This window comes from Ornithorhynchus anatinus, chromosome 9, assembly GCF_004115215.2.
Source record: "Ornithorhynchus anatinus isolate Pmale09 chromosome 9, mOrnAna1.pri.v4, whole genome shotgun sequence".
NCBI lineage: Eukaryota > Metazoa > Chordata > Mammalia > Monotremata > Ornithorhynchidae > Ornithorhynchus > Ornithorhynchus anatinus.
The window spans coordinates 9,387,605-9,403,340 of NC_041736.1; the positions used below are offsets into that span (position 1 = coordinate 9,387,605).

At 40.9% G+C, this 15,736-nt stretch overlaps 1 protein-coding gene across 3 annotated transcripts in view; it reads right to left on the reverse strand.

Moving 5' to 3' along the window:
* The window catches only part of CCDC148 (coiled-coil domain containing 148), a 130,084-nt gene that overhangs the window by 17,634 nt on the left and 96,714 nt on the right, over positions 1 to 15,736 (reverse strand). For all 3 annotated transcript variants that reach the window (XM_029071515.2, XM_007671139.3, XM_029071514.2), the window contains one exon: positions 4,695 to 4,813. In XM_029071515.2, the coding sequence (XP_028927348.1) occupies positions 4,695 to 4,813 (119 nt within the window). The remainder of the gene's footprint in view (positions 1 to 4,694; positions 4,814 to 15,736) is intronic.

Here is a 15,736-nt window from a genome sequence, read left to right on the forward strand (position 1 = left end):
ATTTTGAAGAGCTGCACTAACATGCATTTTTTAAAATAGACAATCTCGCCAAGATTCTAAAATTGTCTGCTGCCTCCCAAATTTTTGGTCTATATCACTCAGTACATCCTGAAATGGGGACCTAGTTGGCAGAAATTTAATGAAGGGTATCAGAGCCATTTATATATACAATAGAATTCATGCTGAATTTCTACCCCTTAAAGTGCATGGAACAGAAGAAATCTGTATCAGATTTTTATGAAGTACCTGGTGAAGTCCTTTGCTAACGTCATTAAAATTTTTGAGATTTGAGTCTATGAAGCCATTTTAAGTGACATTTATAGCTTACGTTAAAACATGCAAACTTTTTGCACATTGTTAAAAGGAGACATGCAAGTTTGAGAGAAGCAGAAAACATCTGGTTTTACTACTCAGTGGAATGCAATAGCCGTAAACTCCCCTGCAGCTGGCAAAGCACCCCAACACCCACCAGATTAGGAAAACCAATTTAACGTTAAGAAAGCAGCTGGCTCCAGGTTTTCCTTTCCCTCTGGGTCAGCCTACTTCTCTCATCCTTCAGAAGCGGAGTTTCTGACAACATAGGCAAAACAGAGACATTGGCTTTGTCTGATTTTTTCAAAGGAATTTTCCAGATCCACGGGGATCTAACTTTGAGTACCCACCTAACGACAAGAGTGATTGCCCCATGCCGACCAGATTAATGTTTTTTGAGCCTCATACCACTAGTTTTGCCCAAGAGACTGTCCCGGGAATCTTGATGTTAACATGTCCATTAGACTGACAGATAGCATTTCAAGGTTTTTGCAACCCCCAGCCTTACTTCCCAATCTTGTTGCCACTCAAAGAGTTTGGCCTGGAGTGAGGGGGGTATTACCTGGTCTCTAGCCTCGTTAAGCAGCAGCAACTGTCTGAGCATAATCAGCAAGCCTGGTCTAGGGTGGACTCAGAGAAAAAAAGTCCAGTCTGCCTGACCTCATGTTAATACTTTCTCAATCCTCCACTCTGATTACAACAAAGAGGCACTAGTAGCCAATCCCCCAATCATTAGCTGGATAACAGGCAGACTTTGTCAAGACCATTAAGGAACATGTTGATTCTGCAAATTCTTTTCAAACTGAAGATAGGTTTGCCCCGTGTGGATTTGTTCACCTTATTGTTCAGGAAAGCAGAGATAAATTCCTGCTAAGGTTACCTTGGCCCATATGAGATATGCCCTAAGGGGTTAAGTATGGACCAAAAACGTTTCCAAAAATACACCCGGCCTTGTGCAGACATGACCACTCTGTTACTACACTGAAACCTGCTCAGAAGATCACCTGCTTAAGAAGCTGACTCCTCAGAGCTCCAATTCTAGGAATCCTGAAATGCATTTTGACCTTGCATTCCATAGCCAGTTATTAATGTGTCTGGGGCAGAGTATGATGCCTGATGTGACAAATTAACCTCTTTAAGGAAAGCAGTAGCTCAAAATGAATTCAAGATACTCTGTGGGAAAGAAAATCCTTAAGAAAATCCAGCTCCTGAGGCTTTTGGGATTCAAGGTCAGTGGGGAGACATATGATCTTAGGGCTAAACAGGCTTTCTGAGGTTCCTTTGATGAGGCTGGTTCCCAGTTCTCGGGAGCCACCTTAAGAAAAAGATAGACAGCAGTTGTGTTTTGCGAATGTATGGGAGAGAAGCTGATGGAAAGCAGGGCACTGTTTCTGGAACGGGAGGAGGGAGGCGACCCGATTTCTTATCAGATCCTCTCTCCCCCTTTCCTAAGAAACAGCAGCAAGACAGGAAAAGGGAACACTTACAGGAAAACAGAGCTCATCTCTGAAGAGAGAAATGTGGATTCCATTTGCCCGTGGTTAAGAGCTGCTGGAAAGTGGGTTCATCAATAGATTTCCAAATGACCTCTGGGCTGAGTGACTGGAGGAAGTGTAAAAATATTGCTGTAGAATAAAAAAAACTTCATTCCCTCTTCAGAATGATATATGCTTCTACAGACTGACTGTAAATAATTTCAGTTGTGTGGAAATCAGGGGTGAGAAGGAAGCTCAGGCTTCCCTACAACCTCACAGCTTTTTTCAGCCACCAAGCTGCTCAATCGATCAATCAATCATTTGTATTTATTGAGCATTTATTCATTCATGCATTCATTCAATAGTATTTATTGAGCACTTACTATGTGCAGAGCACTGTACTAAGTGCTTGGAATGAACAAGTCGGCAACAGATAGAGACAGTCCCTGCCATTTGACAGGCTTACAGTCTAATCGGGGAAGACAGGCAGACAAGAACAATGGCAATAAATAGAGTCAAGGGGAAGAACATCTCATAAAAACAATGGCAACTAAATAGAATCAGGGTGATGTACATCTCATGAAGCAAAATAAACAAAATAAATAGGGTTTACTATGTGCAGAGCACTGTACTAAGCATTTGGGAGATTAGAATACAACAGAGTTGGTAGATACGTTCCCTACCCACAAGGAGCTTATAGTCTAGAAGGGGAGACAGTCATTAAAATAAATTACAGCTACATATGTAAAGTGCTGGGAGACTGAGGGTGGGGTGAATAAATGGCAGTGCAGAAGGGAGTGGGGAAAGAGGAAATGAGGGCTTAGTTGAGGACGGCCTCTTAGAGGAGATGTGCTTTTAATAAGGCTTTAAAGGTGGGGAAAGCGATAGTCCGTCGGATATGAAATGGGAGGGAGTTGCAGGCCAGAAACAGGACTTGGGCAAGGAGTTGGTGGCAAGATAGATGAGGTCAAGATACAGTGAGCAGGTTGGCCTTAGAGGAGTGAAGTGTGTGGGCTTAGTTGCAGTAGGAAATCAGAGAGCTAAGATAGGAGGAGACAAGGTGACTGAGTACTTTAAAGCCAATGGTAAGGAGTTTCTGTTTGATGTGGTTGTAGAGGTCAAGCACTGCATGCTCTTGTTGAGTGAGGAAACATGGACTTAACCTTTTTGTAGAAAAATGATCCGGGCAGCAGAAAGAATTATAGATAGGAGAGACAGGAGCCAGGGAGGTCAGCAAGGAGGCTGACTCAGTAATCAGGGCAACTCAGTGGCAATGGCCAATCAGTCTGTCACCCAACTACCTCTTAGGCAAGCACAAGACTCCAAGGATATAGAAAGATTCCATTCATGCAATGGGAAGAATGGGCTTCCAATTTCCCCGGCAGACACTCCAGTTAAAAACTACCAAGCAACTGTTTCTCTGAGGTGGGATCCAATTCTGGCCCAGTGGCTTTGGGAAAATTAGCCACAGCCTAATTCAGCCTTTTCCTCTCCCTTCCCCAAATGGAGAGGAGCTACTTTGAGGAAACTGAGGCACTACTCTGATACCCAGGATAGAGACACCAGGCTTCAAATGAATTCTGAATGGGGTCCACAGTAGGGTATTCTGTAGGGAGAGACAGCACAATCGTGGTAGCAGTTTGAATGGAGGACAGTCAAACAGAAAGTTTATGCTCATTAACATTTCATGGACAGACATTTCAGTGGTGTGAAAATTTGGGAGTTACACTCCATGCAATATTGTCTGGTATTTGGGCCAACAATTTATTTAGTTCATATAATTTCATGACATGCTTTTACTCCTAAACACAAATGAAAGTTTTTACTCCAATTTGGAGGACTCATCCTAACTTGTCTTGTGGATTTTAAAAATGTTTTAATCATGAGTTTCCAGGAAGCAGCTGGCTCGATTTTGCTCTGTCAGTATCTTGAGCATTTTGATTGGGCTCCCTCACAATGAAGCACCACAAGCAGGAAGGGCGAAGATTTAGTTGGCTGCAGGGGATCTTAAAGCATCATTTCTATATTATCCTCTGGCCTCTGGCTCTTCGCTAGGGTTTGGAATCCAGAGAAAGGGAAATGAGGTCCTGATTCAATATTAAGAATACAATTCAGGAAATCTCTTTCTATAACTCTCTTTGGTTTGTGCTTGTTAACATTTATTTTTAAGAAACTTCTTGCGGAATCCAGATTTTCTAGAAACATGCTTGCTTGACTTGAAAAGTAAAGAAGGGCACCGTTAGATATAGATAGAGATTGTAAAAACCCCAGGAGTAGAAAGTGAAAATGAAAGGGGGCCCAAACTCTGAAGCTGTTTGTAGGCCATTCATATGGGCAGGAAGGATGGGCTTTCACAGTGAAACATATAATTTTGAGATATGTACATAAATCTTGTGGACTGAGGGTGAGGCGAGTAAATGCTCTGTAGGAATATACATGTCCTACAACTTTCAGTATCCTTAGTTGTCCTACAATGTGGAGCCTGAATTCTTGTGAAACCTCATGTCAAGAAAAACTCTGGAAGTGGTACTCAGTGTGATATCACATACATGCGTGGGACAGGCAGTTTCTTCTGTAATGTTTGGCATACTGAGGCCGAGAGCCCTGTACTGTTGGAAAATTGTTTCCTAATTCCCTAATCAGATTTCAGCCAAAATGCATACTGGAAACATGAATTATAGCAGAAACAAGTGATCATTAAAAACAATTTTTTTTGTCGGAACTTTTTAAAAAGAGTCCCATCCCCCGCACTTGTTCATGACAATAAAGCTCTCATGTGTGACTATCTTTTATAGGAACTGAAAAAAATTTTCATTTTGGCAAAAAACGCTGGATGACCCAACACATTAAAGTAGAGAAGATTCATGACCGATTCACCATTAACCTTTTCTAAATCTTTCCTCTTACCTTTCATGGTCTCTCACAGCCTGCTCAGCCATTAGTTTCCTTAGTTGCTCCAAGCGCTGCAGTGCTTTCTTTTCCATCTCTTGCCACTTCTCTTCTTTTTTAGCCCAGTACTTTCTTATCTAGTGTGGGAATGTCATATAATATTGAAATGTACAATAACAGATATGGAAAGACACCAGCAGAACTCATGTGGCTTCAGTTACTACCTCTATGCAAAGAACTTCCAAATGAGCCCCATATGGGGCAGGGACTATTTCCAAACTCATTAACTTGTATCTACCCCAGCACTGCTGGACATGTAGCAAGTGCTTAATATATAATAATTATAATAAACAATAATAATCTCATCAGTCTTGACTTACCTAATTTGCAATCCTGTACCCCCTTTTCCCACAGGATATTGCCACTTGGATGGCCTGTTCCATATCTAGTTCAATAGGTCCCAAACTGAACTACTTATCTTTCCCCTTAGCCCCATTCCTCCTGTAACTTTCCTATCTCTATTAAAAATACCCCCATCCTCCCTATCCAAGAAGATAACCTTAGTGTTATCTTTGATACCTCGCTATCCTTCAACCTTAACATTTGGTCTACTGCTAAATCTTACCAGTTTTACTACACAACATCTTCCAGATCTGTCCCTCCCTTTTCACCCAAGCAGCTACCACATCTCTTCCATGAGTTCTTCCCCAATTCAGTCCCTTTTTTACTGGGCAGGGGTGGGGGGTGGGGGGCCTCTCCCTTCTGTATCTTCTATGCATTTAGATCTGTGATATTTGGGTATTTGACATTCACTCCACCCTCAACCCACAGCATTTACATACATATTTATATATTACAAATGTTTTACTTACATTAATGTCTGTCTCCATCTCTAGTCTGTAATCTCATTGTAGGCAGGGACTCTGCCTACCAACTCTATTGTATTATACTCTCCCAAGTGTTTAGTACAGTGCTCTGCACATAGTAAGCGCTTAATAACAACAATAATAATAATAATAATGTTGGTATTTAAGTGCTTACTATGTGCAGAGCACTGTTCTAAGAGCTGGGGTAGATACAGGTTAATCAGATCATCCCACATGAGGCTCACAGTCTTAATCCCCATTTTATAGATGAGGTAACCGAGGCACAGAGAAGTTAACTGACTTGCCCACAGTCACACAGCTGACCAGTGGCAGAGCTGGGATTCAAATCCATGACCTCTGACTCCCAAGCCCGGGCTCTCTCCACTGAGCCACATGATTGATTGATACTACCTTGGTATAAGCACTGGTCACACTGCTATAGTTTCCCTGTTCTTCTCCCTGCCTCTAGCCTACCTCACTCCAATACACATACCACATACTCCTGAGCAAATCAGGTTCTTGAAATGGGGCTCAGCACAAACCTTTCTATTCCTCAAAACCCTCCAATGACTTCCCAGATCCCTCTACCTTAAGCAGAGATGTCTCACAATCGGCTCTCCAACTGAGCCCACCTTACAAATCTTCCCTCACTATTCCCCAACTTGCCCTCTCTGTTCCTCTCAAGCCAAAGTCTGAATTATACCCTGTTCTCGACTCCCCTGTTTCGTTCCCTTGGTGGTGATGTTCCCTCCAAATAGGACACACCATGGCCTCCCACATTCCAGGATTAATTCTCAGCACCCCAAGTCATACAAACCCATCAACTATCAGTAGCACCTACCTACATGATTATTCAATTGAACACTCAATTATTTAATCAACCAATCGTATTTACTGAGTGCTTACTGTGTGCCGAGCACTGTACTAAGAGCTTGGAGAGTACAATAAAACTGAGTTGGTAGTCAGACTCCCTGCTCACAGTGAGCTTACAGTTTAGAGAAAGAGCTTGTTCATTGTTCTAGTCCTAAATATTTTATGTCTGTCTTCCCGATTAAAGTATAAGCTCATTACAGGCAAGGAATAAGTCATTTTTTGTTTGGAAATTCCAAAGTATCTAGAAGAGGCCATTGCATCTAGCAGGTACTCAATAAATGCCATTACTAGCATCTGTAAAACAGAAAGAGAGAGAGCATTATCCTGTAGTTCATATGGTAAGAACTGAATTTAAGTAGCACTATGTTTTTGTGTATCATATCATTTGCTAAATTCCAACAGCCACAGAAAAATAAATGAAAATGTGAAGGCACAGAAACCAATTTTGAGGACTTCTGAGACTATAAAGATAACTCTGGCTGAGACCTTGAGTTCTGATCTACACACAACTATTATTGACTTTCAGGGAATCATATTAATAGTATGCTATTGTCTTTAAAGCATATGACCTATGACTCAAGTATATTTTTATCCTCTATGGCAGTTCAGTCTACAACAAATATAGCATTGAACACCATTATTGCTGTATGTTAAAAGGTTGCTTTTATTTATGCTAATGGATAACAGGATGTTGAAAGCTTTATGCTTTGGGGGAAGTGGCAGGAGGTGAGTAGAAGGAAGTAGGGAATAGAAAATTAGAAAAGAGGTGAGGTATGTATTGGTCAGGCAGTTATGTGGTTTCAGTAAGGAGGAGCAAGTTCAAGAAAGAACTAAGTTAGTCTATTCTGTATGCGTTTGGCCTTTTTTCTTATAATGTGAATGTCTGAGACTGATGCTGGGATAAGATAATAAACTATATGAAAAAGATTCAGATGATAAATAAAATATAACTGATGCTGTTCTCTAAGATGAAGCAGAATTGACAGAAAGATCTGGGGAGATGTAGTCCTAATTAAACCGCTAATATTTTTCTCATAATAGAAAAGGTAGCTGTCAAATTTGAATTCAGAGACCATGAAAAGAGAAGGAAATGCTCGTGTGCTTCTGAGCATTTCCATTTCAGCTTGTGTAATGAATCACTGTGACCCATTTAGGTTCCAAATTCTCTTCTGAGCTTTTCCATGTGTGATTGTCTAAATTGCTAGAAAGTGAGCAGTGAGTGCTTCTGTTGACACATTGTTGCCATACGCAGATTATGCCTATGGCGTATTCCCCCAGCAATCTGCCTTCTTGCCATGGTTGCCAATTGCTGAAAATGATTTTTACAAACAATATGATTAAAAATTACTCCTTCTTAGCCTTTTTTTTGTTGCCATACAGAGCTAAAGTGGAGGAAAGAAGGCAATGGGGCGTTGACTGTGGTTGTTGATATTGGAGTGACCATCGGGACTCAAGACAAACTCGATAAAAAATCATCCTCAGCAATGGCAACTCTGATCCAATCTCATCCACCCCTTTCTTTCTGGTCTTGCCCCTCTCATCCCTTGGCCCAGGGCTTGGAGGCTCCCCTTGTCTGGTTGCAACAGATGTCAGATAGGAGGGGGAAGTGGAGATGGTTTGGCAACTATACAAGTCATAGTTCAGGACAATGGAGAATTTACTATGTTGAGTTTCCAGGAACAATATTGAAATCTCAAAGACAAATATGCCATTTAGTTAAAACAGAAGGAACTTGCCCATTAGTTACTCTGCTGAAATGTAAGTCCAGTAGAACTTTGCCTGAAGAGAGCTCACATAATACGATTTCAGCAAAATACAGAATATAAGTCCCTCTTTACCTCTTTACAGTATTTATTGAGCCCATACTTTGTCCAGAGAACTGTACTAACTGCTTGGGAGAGTATGTTATAACAGAGTTGATAGAAACGGTCCCTGCTCTCTTCTCTTTCTCTCCCTAATTTGCCCCATGTCTTGAGGAATACTCCCAGCAGCTGGTTGGCTTACTTCATGACCTTTCCATTTCACCCCTTCATCTCCACCCAAGAGCTCTCTCCCAGATCATTGCTCTTTTTATTTTATTCATTTATATTTATATGGTTTTTGTTAAGCACTTACTATGGGCCAGGCATTGTACTAAGCATTGGGGGAGATATAAGATCATCAGGTTGGACACCGTCGCTCTCCCACTGGGGCTCACAGCCTTAATCCCCATTTTACAGTTGAAGTAATTGAGGTACAGAGAAGTTAAGTGGCTGGCCCAAGGTCACACACAGCAGACAAATGGACAAGTATCCAAGCCATGATTAGAACTCATGACCTTCTGACTCCCAGGCTTATGCTCTATCCACTATGACATGCTGCTTTTCAGATAGAGGGAGCGGGAGTCCATGTGCTAGCTGATAGGGAGCCTTGGGGATAGTGCTAAGGAGTTTGTCCTTGCTGTGGTAGGAGATAGGAGGCCAGTCAACTTTGTGAAGCATTCAACAGGGACTATGTTCAACCTGATTTGCTTGTATCCATCCCAGCACTTAGTACAGTGCCTGGTACATAGTAAGCACTTAATAAATACCATCATCATTATTATTAACTACAAATGATCTGTCCCAGGAATAATGGTAAAAATTGATAGAATTCAAATGCTTGGCTTTGAATTCTAGTCCAGGTAGCCAGGAAAAACATATTCCTTTTTACTATTGTCAGTGATCATAATAATGATATTTGTTAAGCACTTACTTTGTCCAATACACTAGAATAAAGACTGGGGAAAATTCAAGGACTTTAACTTGAACACAATCCCTCGTCCAGAGGGAGCTCCTAATCTAAAAATGGAGGCATCTGATGCCAGGTACATATGGTGTATTCAGTAAAAGCAACAATTCAACAAAAACAACAAGAAAAGGAGCCATTCTTTACTTTGCAGAAAAACAACTCATGTCCCTATAATCTTCTCCATAACTTCTTTTGTCTCAGGCTCCCATTCACTTTATTTCCCAGTCATTATTTCCTAGTCTATTTTATGCACTTTACTGTAATATTGGCAGAACTGTAGTAACAAGTGTTCTGCAGCAACTTCTGTTCAAATATATTCATAAACCATAATAATACATATACTGAATTTTCTCAAGGAATTTAAGAAGAAAATTTTATATATTATCTCACTTTTGTAATCTTCCAACCAATGTTTCCCATTAAAAAGCCTACTAGCATGCATCATGTTGTAACACTAACAAGTGTTCTGCAGCAACTTCTCTATCCAAATATATTCATAAACCATAGTAATATGCACCATACTGAATTTTTTCAAGGAATTTAGGAAAATTTTATATATTAGTTCACTTTTATAATCTTCCAACTAATTTGTTTCCCATTAAAAAGCCTACTGGCATGAATTGTGTTGCATTATATTAAAGTACTTCAAAGTTGAATTTTAAAAAAGCTTGGACTATAGTTACACAAGCGTTAAATTATATTTTTTACATTGCGACTTTAGGCCCAGAACTCCTGTAATATAGCAAGAAGTAGGAATTGCTTTTCACACATGGAAGAGCAGAAGGTGAGGGTTAAGGCACTATAATTGGTGAACATTTTGGACTTTGATTTCAGGCTTTCCATATCATGTTTAACCTTAGAACAGGAAAAGACTTCAATTTGCAGTTCTATCAGTTCATTAATCTCCAGGGTATTAATGACTTATTTGGGCTTAAAGACATTAACACTTAACAGACTCATAAACTGGATATAGTGTTTGAACTCAGTTATAGCATATTACATCTTTGATATTAAAGTTAAAACACAAGATCAGTCATTTTCTGGGTTCTGATTGAATTAACAAGGAAACCTACAATTTCTAAAACTCTTCTAACACCATGAAGAACCAAATGAAGTAATACCATACATTGAAGAGGTACCAAACCAGACTTACCCAAAGATGACAAACCATCATTATTTATTTTAAATAAGGATAATTTAAGGGAGTCTAAAAAGTTATACAAATAGCGCACCTATTCCCCATCTTTCTGGCAGAATCCAAATGCACATCCCATTACTTTCTTAAAGTCTTATTAAAGTTCTAACATAAAGACCCACACTTCACATAGGAGTAACAAAAATAAGAGGAAATTAGAGGGCATCATGGAGGAGACAGGTGACCACAGACTAAACATTTCACTAATCTAACACCAACCTATTCACTGTAACTCGAACACATCTCTCTCATTACCAATGTCTTGCCCACACCTTCCATTTGTCCTGGAAAATCCTCCCCTTTTATATCTGACAGAACTATACCCTCCCAACCTTCAGAGCCCTCCTAACATCTCCAAGAGGCCTTTCCTGACTAAGCTTTCATTTCTTCTACTCACTCTCCCTTCTGGAATCATCTATGCATTTAGATTTTTACCCTTCAAACATTTAATATCCACCTTATCCTCAGCTCCTCAGTACATAAGTACTCATCTTTATACCCTATCTCCCCTTTCTGAAATTTATTTTAATATGTCTCCTTCTATAGACTGTAGACTCCTTAAGGGCAGGGATCGTGTCTACCACTCCTACTTTTTTAAAGGTACTTGTTGAGTACTTTTTATATGCCAGGTACTGTACTAAGCACTAGGGTAGAGACAAGTTAATCAGGTTGTACACAGTCCATGTCCCACATGGAGCTCACAGTCTTAATTCCCATTTTACAGATGAAGTAATTGAGGCACAGAGAAGTTAAGTGACTTGCCCAAGGTCACACAGCAGGAAAGTGGTGGATCCAGGATTAGAACCCATGGTCTTTTGATTCCCAGGCCAATACTCTTTCCACCAGGCCATGTTGCTTCCTATCATACCATACTCTCAAACACATAGTACAGTGCTCTGCACACTGTATGTGTTCAATGACTACCACTTACTATGTTAAGCACTTACTATGTGCCCAGCACTGCACTAAGCACTGGAGCAGATAAGTGCTCATGGTTTAAGTAGGAGGGAGAACAGAAATCAAATCCCCATTTTACAGATAAGGCAAATGAGAAGTTAAGTGATTGCCCATGGTCATGCAACAGGCAGGTAATGGAATTGGGATTTGATTAACCACAGGTGGAGACCACAGTAAGGCACACAGAGACAGAACGAGACAGACACACCCATATTCTCAAACACACATATACTAAAATCCACACTTGGAAATGAATACGTTCAGTTGGAGGAGGAAGGGGGAGAAGTACTCATTGCTGCCTTGTCCTGCACTTGGTGCTTGGGAAGTGCGGAATATAGAAGGGACACATTCCATGACCACAAAGAGTTTACATTCTATCAGGGAAGAGACAACTATTTCAAGGAGGGTGTTAATAAATTTAAGTGCCAAAGTCGACTTAAGGTATGCTATTCCTAAGGGCTCTGGCCAATCAATCGGGAAAAGCTTGTTGGTGGAGATAGAATTTTAGGAAAGATTTAAATGTGGGGAGAGCTGTAGAGCAAAGGCCTGGGAGTCAGAAGGTCATGGGTTCTAATGTTAGCTCTGCCACTTGTCTGCTGTGGGACGTTGGTCAAGTCCCTTCACTTCTCTATGCCTTGGTTACCTCATCTGTAAAAAGGGATCTGCACATAGTAAGCGCTCAATAAATACTATTGAATGAAAGGGATGGAGACTGTGAGCTCCATGAGGGACAGGGAATGTGTCTAACCTGATATGCTTCTATCCACTCCAGAACTTAGTACAGTGGCTTGCCCTTAACAAATACCATAAAAAAAAAAAAAAGAAAGGGACTTTCAAGTAGGGAGGTACACGTGAGTGCTGGGGCAAAAGTGAGAAAGTTGGAAAAGAAGAAAGTTGGCTTGGGAGGAACAAAGAGAGCAAGATAGGGAGTAGTGTGTGAAAAGAGTAGGTAGGTAAGATGGGCCAGATGGTGGTGATCCTTGAAGCAGATTGTGAGGAGTTTTTATGCGATGTGCAGAGACACAGAAAGTCAGTGGAGGCTTTTGAGAGAGGAGAGATGTGGGCTGAGTGATGCTTCAGGAAGACGGTCCATGCAGCAGTGTGCATTAGGAATTAGAGGAGGAAGAAGGTGAAGGCTGGGAGTCGGGTGAGGAGGTTAATGGAATAGTGTGGGCATGTCCAGACCAGCGTTTGTAGCAGGGTGGTAGCAGTTTGGGTGAAAAGGAAGGGAGACTTTAGGAGTCAAAGCTGAGGCTAAATCTGGTTCAGAGGCTAAGCTGTTGAAGCAACAGCATGCATTTTCTAAAAGACCTACCATAACCGAGGGGCAAATGGAGGAAAGAGCATGCCAACAGCACAATGTAGCCTCTCAACACACATTCAGCAGTGCTTTAACCCTAGCAACCTATCAGACCATTTCCCAGTCAATCGAAGACCTCAGAGGCAGAGAGGCTAAGGGTGACAATTCACTATCAACCTATCATGTATACACAGAATATATAGTGTATTTTCAGCAGTTATCCTCAAGCTACATGACTCTGCTGGAACCACTGAAGAAGAAGCAAGTGGGTCACTGAAGAATGAAGACTAACTATAAATCATTTCCTATGCCCAATTCTCTTCCATACTCACTTTCCCTGGGTGTTTAGGGCACCACATAATGACTGCCTGGTTCACAGGGAGACAATTCTGGCTTGATACAAAGAATAGCTAGCTGGGTTCACAGGTTGGCAGCTGGATTTATGTTTCCTTTCATCTATCACAGATTGCAAATTTAACAATTCTTTTTACTTACATAAAGCCTTTCATCCAAGTATCTCAGTATACAAATATACAGTACATGTTGCTTGCTCAGCCTATTAATTCTTAAATGCCTGAAGCCAAAACTTTGGCAGAGAAGACATGGAGGTTGCAGTCTCAAATATTTCAAATAGAATACCATCACAATTCAGAACATGCACCCACCATGCCTTGCTTTCACAAAATCTGGTCAATTTAAGAAGCTATTTCAGCAAATTCTGCTGACTTCAAATTCTGGTGAGGGTTGAGGGGGCTAGTCTAGAATGGTCAATCAGAAATGCATTTTCTTTATCTTATTTCTAGAATTGCTGGGAAATTTACCTTTCCTTTTCGCTTATTTAACTATAAGGGGTTTAGTATTCAACTGAAAAGATCCCAGCTATTTCACCTCATGGGGCCTCAGAACAGAAGAGCTCACTTCAAATTCCCTCTGCTTTCAAAACTGATGCAAATAAAGTAGTTGTCTGCTCCCATGCCTCTGCCACAGTATTCACTATGTAGTAGTTGCTCAAAAAATACCACTGATGTGTATGTATATATACACTAATTTCTTCAAACCCTAAATTAATAACTCAATAATTTAATAAGTTCCTAATTTGTTAAGCACTTACTATGTGCCCAGTACTGCACTAAGCACTGGAGCAGATAAGTGCTCATGGTTTAAGTAGGAGGGAGAACAGAAATCAAATCCCCATTTTACAGATAAGGCAAATGAGAAGTTAAGTGACTTGCCCATGGTCATGCAACAGGCAGGTAACGGAATTGGGATTAGAACCCAGGTCTGCTGACTCTCTGGCCTGCACATATTACACTTGGCCATGAACATGTGCACATGCACAAAAGCCACAGCACTCCAAATCCAAACAGGTTCTTATTTCCAGCTGCTCCCTAATTCCCTAACAACATATTCTAGACAACATGGACCCTGGCAGAACTGGGAATATATACACACAAATATACTTGATGATGATGGCATTTAAGCACTTACTATGTGCCAAGCACTGTTCTAAGTGCTGGGGGAGATACAAAGTCATCAGGTTGCCCCACGTGGGGCTCACAGTCTTAATAGTCATCAGGTTGCCCCACGTGGGGCTCACAGTCTTAATCCCCATTTTACAGATGAGGTAACTGATGCCCAGAGAATAATAATAATAATAATGTTGGTATTTATTAAGTGCTTACTATGTGACGAGCACTGTTCTAAGCACTGGGGTAGATACAGGGTAATCAGGTTGTCCCACGTGAGGCTCACAGTTAAACCCCATTTTACAGATGAGGGAACTGAGGCACAGAGAAGTTAAGTGACTTGCCCACAGTCACACAGCTGACAAGTGGCAGAGCCGGGAGTCGAACTCATGACCTCTGACTCTGAAGCCCAGGCTCTTTTCCACTGAGCCACGCTGCTTCCCCAGAGAAGTTAAGTGACTTGCCCAAAATCACACAGCTGACAAGTGGCAGAGCTGGGATTAGAACCCATGACCTCTGACTCCTAAGTCCGGGCTCTTTTTACTGAGCCACGCTGCTTCTCTAACACAGAAAAGTTCTGGGCAACTTGATGTACCATCCCCTAAAACAGCATAGCTAAATGCAACCCAATATGCAGCACCATATAACCACGCTTTCTCTTTGAGGATGGCATTACTGTTTGTGAATGTTACTCATTGATTGGGCACTACCAGAAAGACTGATGCTCTACCAACAGCCCCTTGCCCTTCTGATTATAATGATTGTCCACTGCTTTATTACTGTATTTAATATTTTGTGACATTTCAGTCTGTTTGGGATTTTTCTACTTAATGTCACATTTACTGAACTGTAAAGGGCTTAGTCTGCAACCTCATAATGTCAGCATCATCGCATTCTCTCCAAAGATCCCAATCAAGGAGTGTCACCTTTCTTTTGATGGTTACAGGCCACCCTTGTCTGGCAGCTGCTGCTCTCAGACATGCTACATTGTTGGAGTGTGTTCCTTTAAAATATTTATTCTTCCATGGAAGACATTAACACAGATATTGTCAGTATCAATAATGACCTAGCCTAAATTGTTGTTCTCAAAGGAGTAAAGCCTTAAGGGAGGATGTTCTGGCTCCATCAACATTTTGTGAGTATTTTCCCCCTCTCTGTTGAATTGTTTGGTGGAAGGAGAAAGTTGAAATTAGAGGCAAAATAAGGATTTTTGATTTTCTGTATTTTTCATCAACACTGCTCTCCCTGTACCACATTACCTGCAGATAAGAGAATGTTAGCAATAATCCACATGCTCACACTGGAAAGGTTAAACTTAGTAGTTAGCCATAAATGTATTTGAGTTATAAAAACAAGAAAAAGTATTAAAGTTTTATTAGGTTTTTCTTGCCTCATTTACATTGGAAAATAAAGCTTTACCTACTACATTAATTCTTTTTTAAATGGTATCTGTTAAGCCCTTGCTATGTGCTAGGCACTGTACTAAGTACTGAGGTAGGTAGGAGACAATTAGGTTACACACAGTCCCTGTCCCACACAGAACTTACAGACCTAATATCCATTTTACACATGGTGGTACTGAGGCACAGAGATATCAATTGCCTTGCCCAAGGTCACACAGCAGACAAGTGGCT